Below are 5000 nucleotides of genomic sequence, written 5' to 3'. Positions count from 1 at the left end.
CTATCAAACCAGGCACCCAGGTTGCGTACTGACCCAACGGGCTTGATTTCCGAAGCGCCTACGTGAATGTCGCTAATGTTCACTTTAGATGGTTGTTGTCTTGACCCAATTATCAGGAACTCAGTCTTTTCGTCATTGCGTTTCAACTGATGATTAGCCATCCAACCCCTGACATCTGAAATTCAAGCCTCCATGGCTATGACTGCATCATCCTGTGACATACAAGATACCGGCCGGAAGGAAAGTACAATTGCGTATCATCTGCGTATCCCTGAACTTGTGGAAGGTGCTTCTTCACCACAGGAAATAGCTGAGAACGGGCGAGGTCGGCCCGGTTGCCCTTTTTCCTTTCTCTATACTCGTTTGCATGATATACCGGTGCAAAATCTCATATCAGGATTTGTTAGACCGGTATCAGTTGGCTTTTGCCATTCCGGTTCTACGCGGCTAGTAGTTGGCTACTTGTCATTTCATGTTCAACGCGTGATTAAGGAATCTTTGTTAAATATCTAAGAGGGTGGCTGAGGGAAATTGTGGCATGGCTCTTTTTGTTAACGATATCTGGTCAAAATTCATGAAACTTCCACTTTAGACATCTTGAACACATTCAAGTCGTTCTTGAAATACTCTTTTTTCACAATCTTAGGTCAATCTACAACAAATTATCAAGCGAAATGTTATGCGAGTTGCAACACAAAAACTTAAAAACCCTACCCAAAGTTTTCAAGTCATGCACACAACTCTTTCTTGACCATCCGTCGCCCAAAAAATACATCAATAGGCGTTTAAAGGAGTCAGTTTTGTCATTCAGATTTTGCGGCTGCCATCAACCGAAAAGCGTCCTTTGGATTTTCAGTGTGTTATTTAACTAAGCGTGTCCCTTTGAGAAAATAATAAGTTCTCTTTACCTCACGAGAAACGAGTGGAGAAGAGATGTGTCCAAACCAAACCGCTCAGCGTAAACGTTCTGAAAGAAAAGCAAGCTGTTCAAGTCGACGAAAAATAAGATTTGCTATTTCTCGAATTTCCAACAATTAACGGACAGCTCCAGTCATTAAGTTCTAAAAACTAAAATTATTTGAAACAAACCCGAAGCTGCCACTGGACGCGTTTCAAGTAGACGATCTTCTTGTCACTCTCTTCGATTTCGTTGACTAATTTTAACGCCAATTCTTTTACATCTGCAAGAGGATTTAAAGATACTGATTACAATGGGATCCAGGCTGGACGAAAAACATTTGAAAACCTGAAGATTTTCAGAAAAAGAAAAAAAAATCTTTTAACCCAGAGATTCATGGCGTTTACAAAGCTTGAAGGATTCTTTTGCCGAATGCCCAACATACGGCATAAACTCACCCTTTTTGTTCTCTACATCGGCCGTCTTGTTGTAAGAATTGATGCACTTTTTCTTGGCTCTCCGCTCCAGTGTCAGTTGCTGAGAGATTTCCTGAAAAAGGAAAGGGCGAAAATCGAAACGACCTTCTTTTGGCTGTGAGCAATGTAGTCATAACAGCGATGAAGGAATGAATATTCGAAAAAATCATAGGGTTGATGATTTCCAAGGTGGATGATGATACGATGATGGCGACGAAGAGGCTAAGAAATAGATTCACAATTACTTCAACTCATCCAGCAAGTACATTATGTATTTACTTTCCAGAGAAAGCTGGGGCCTTTCAACCAATGGTCATTCTTCAACATAGCACCCAACGTAAGTCCCTTTGAACCACCGTCATCGGTAGGGTTGTCATCTCTGTTCACGTAATGCTGTTATTGTTCCCGAAAAGCCCCTTTGGGGAGGTTCAATAAAGTATGTCTGTATCGTTGTAGTTGAGAGAGAGAGAATTATAAAGTCGGACTTCGCGTCTTCCGTCACACAAACTTAAACCTGATCATTAAATGTCGTCGTTTAGTAGGGATCGGTGAGCATGAATGATCAATAAGTGTTAGAATTCAAAACGGAAATATTATTTTTCAAACTTACCATGATTTTTGTTCCTAGCTTGTCTGACAAATCGTCTACACTTGACGCCAATTTGATACCCTGCAAAAACGATACAAAAATAAAATCGTGAACAAATTTGGTGATTAGTTATGTACTTTAAAACACTCGAATCAAATGCCTGTTAGCTTAATGAGTTTCGGAGGAAAAGCCTAGAGTCGTCGAAAAGAAAGTGCAAAAAAAAAAAAAAAAACACGAATATGAGATTTCAATCGTCCTTGGATAAGAGAGTTTTTATACCCACTCGTCAGGAACCACGAGAACTGTGATAAACGCTGTATTTTGCAGAACCAAGGAAGACGATATTGCTCCCGGTTGATAATGAATTAACCACTATTCGCCGAAGTGGAGGTGGTTAGTGGTGGGTATTTACCGAGCCCCTAAATCTCAGTATATACTAAAACAGTGAGATAATACAGCACAAACACTTGATTTCAAATGATTTATTTCAGCAATGATCACAACATTTTCGGGCGCAAATCCCTCGCGAGTTGCTCGGAGGTAAACAGCAAAGAAGACTATGAGTAGCCAGTCAGTCAGGGCACGTTTTTAATGCTATCCACTGTTTTAGTGTTTAAGGCCGTACTACGCATAAAAGGTGCTTTTTGAGTAGAAAAGATCTTGTAGGGCCGATGGCTCGTGAAGCGCAGTTAGCTCGCGCCAATCCTCTATCAGATTTAACATCCACGATGGCGGCGTCACTTTCTCTTTTATTCGCCTGGGCCCTGTTCAAAAGCCGATTAACCCAAATCCGCGATTTCATACCAACTTAACTTTTTTTTAAACTTTACCTGTTATAAAAGCCTTAAAAATGTAATTTATGCTGAGGCAAAACGATAGTCTAATTTAAAATTGAAGGATTAAAATCATGTGAGAATTTGGTTTAATTATTCTTGTTCTTTGGACATTTAAGTTTGATCAAAAACAACACACAAATGGCGGTAACAGACTTAGTAAAACCCATATTAATAGCTTCACGTTTCTAATGCTAACCCCAACTAATTAGATTTTCTCTTTATATAGTTTCCAGTCTTCTACTAAATTTAAATATAGTTTCGTATTTCCAAACGGAATATTGCTTCTGAGATGAATGTTGTAGAATTCGAAACCTCAAGCTATTAATATGCGTTTTACTATGTTCGTTACCGCTGTTTGTGTGCTGTCTCTTGGTTTAATTAGTCAATAATCTGAAATTTCAGTTTCCAGTAATTCAGGATAAGCGTTATAGGGCTTTGGACGACTGGTCCCTGATGTGTAGGCCATCATAGTGAACACAAACTTACCATTATTCTGTGATAATCCTCGAATATAGGTTCCAAAAGCCCTTGAATGTACCCTTGCATATCAGGAGCAATGACTTTGATCGGCAGAAACTCCGTCGCTTCCCCAAGTGGAGACACCAGGACGTCTCTCGCTCCAGCCCCACTCCTCTCGCTACTGCTTCTGGAAATCGAGTTTAAATACAAAGGCTCCAAGCTGAGGTAGGATTCCTCTCGTGACAAATTACTGGATGTAGAAGGGCTCATATAACAAACTGTGCTCTCAGATGATCTGTTTAAAAAAAAAGAAAATTCAACCAAAGCGTTGGGAAAAATGTCACACACTACTATAAAATATTTGGCTGTAAGATAAAAGATTACGTTCTCCCCACATTTCCCCCTTCCCCTAATCCAATATTGGGGGGAGGGGAGCAGTAGATTTCGTTTGTGAGTGCATGTTAAGCGATGATTAAGTCGGGATTTTCTGAGAGTAACCTCGGATTGCGTAAGATAATCATACATGCAATAGACCATATTCGTATTCTCGGTATTGGAGTGGAACTAGCTTGCAATGGAGGCTAATGCGGGGGAATCTTTTCAAATGCAAATACTTTCTAATATATTCCCCCTCATTAGCCTCCACTGCAAGCTAGTTCCAGTCCAATACCGAGAATACGAATATGGTCTATTCTCCACTTGCACAAATCCCATAATACACCTCGTTTACCCCCACCCCCCTCCCCCCTCGCCCTCCAAACAAGAAAATTTGCATAGGCATTGGTTTCGATTTCTCTTGGGACACCTTCATGTCCCAGGAGAAATTGCAAACAATGAAACAATATGGCCGTTTATACGAGAGAAAAACAAGCCGCGGGCTTACATAAGACGCGAACATCCCGTATTATTGGTACAAAATCTACGTTCACGGCTTTCTCAAGCCGCGGCTTATCCTGGCCTGGGAGTTTATACTCGTATAAATAGTTCCTTTCGCGTATTATGTACGCCGCGGCCAGAGTAAGCCGCGGCTTATTTTCTGTCGTATAAACGGCCCTAATGTAGAGTGTACAAAAACTTGTCTATCGCCCTCTGCTGTAAATCCCATTTCAACCTCCCGCTAAAAGTGTATCAGATTTGTAAAATGAATGAATGATATAATAGGTTGAGTAGTACCTTATATTTAAATCATAGAACAATTAGAACGAGTTTCAATCGAGTGTCGTAAAACCAGAAACAAAGTAATTACTTTGGCCAATTAAAAGGGACGGAGACAATACAGTAAACCAATCACAACTCGAAGTAATTACACGAAGCCGCCACAAAACGCGGGAAAATGTCCACGCGCGAGCCACGATTGGTTTTGGTTTCACTTCTGATTGGTTGAAAAGTGGCGCGAGAACTTTGAACCAATCACTCAGTGAAGTAATGCAAAACCAAAGTAATTCGCTAATTACTTTCGACACTCAATTGAAAACCGCTCTATTAGTAATACAGTACACTAATTACGGCGACATTTAAACTGTATCGAGATTTACAGGGGTGTGCAGGTGACCTGAAGACTGCGTTTTGATTGGTAGTCCACAAAGTGAATTATTCATGATTTTTTTACAATTTGATTGAAGTCTCTTCCATGTGTACATTTATACAAATGGCGATCGTCCCTTAACTGAGTACTATTTCATAAGTGTTTTACAACATTTTAATTACCGTGTCGTCTCCTGGCCGCAAGCAACAGCTTGGTA

At 40.4% G+C, this 5000-nt stretch overlaps 1 protein-coding gene across 3 annotated transcripts in view; it reads right to left on the bottom strand.

Annotated features, from left to right (window-relative positions):
* Positions 1–5000, bottom strand: part of LOC138006830 (ras guanine nucleotide exchange factor Y-like) — a 57154-nt gene that overhangs the window by 14609 nt on the left and 37545 nt on the right. For all 3 annotated transcript variants that reach the window (XM_068853420.1, XM_068853421.1, XM_068853422.1), the window contains 6 exons: positions 4966–5000; positions 3286–3553; positions 1985–2044; positions 1357–1447; positions 1090–1181; positions 909–967 (listed from right to left, as the gene is read on the bottom strand). The exon at positions 4966–5000 is cut by the window's right edge and continues 107 nt beyond it. In XM_068853420.1, the coding sequence (XP_068709521.1) occupies positions 909–967; positions 1090–1181; positions 1357–1447; positions 1985–2044; positions 3286–3553; positions 4966–5000 (605 nt within the window). The remainder of the gene's footprint in view (positions 1–908; positions 968–1089; positions 1182–1356; positions 1448–1984; positions 2045–3285; positions 3554–4965) is intronic.

This window comes from Montipora foliosa, chromosome 6 (assembly GCF_036669935.1).
Source record: "Montipora foliosa isolate CH-2021 chromosome 6, ASM3666993v2, whole genome shotgun sequence".
In the NCBI taxonomy this organism is placed as follows: Eukaryota; Metazoa; Cnidaria; class Anthozoa; order Scleractinia; family Acroporidae; genus Montipora; species Montipora foliosa.
Note: the sequence above shows the minus strand (reverse complement) of the source record. Positions and strands in the feature narration are given on the sequence as shown.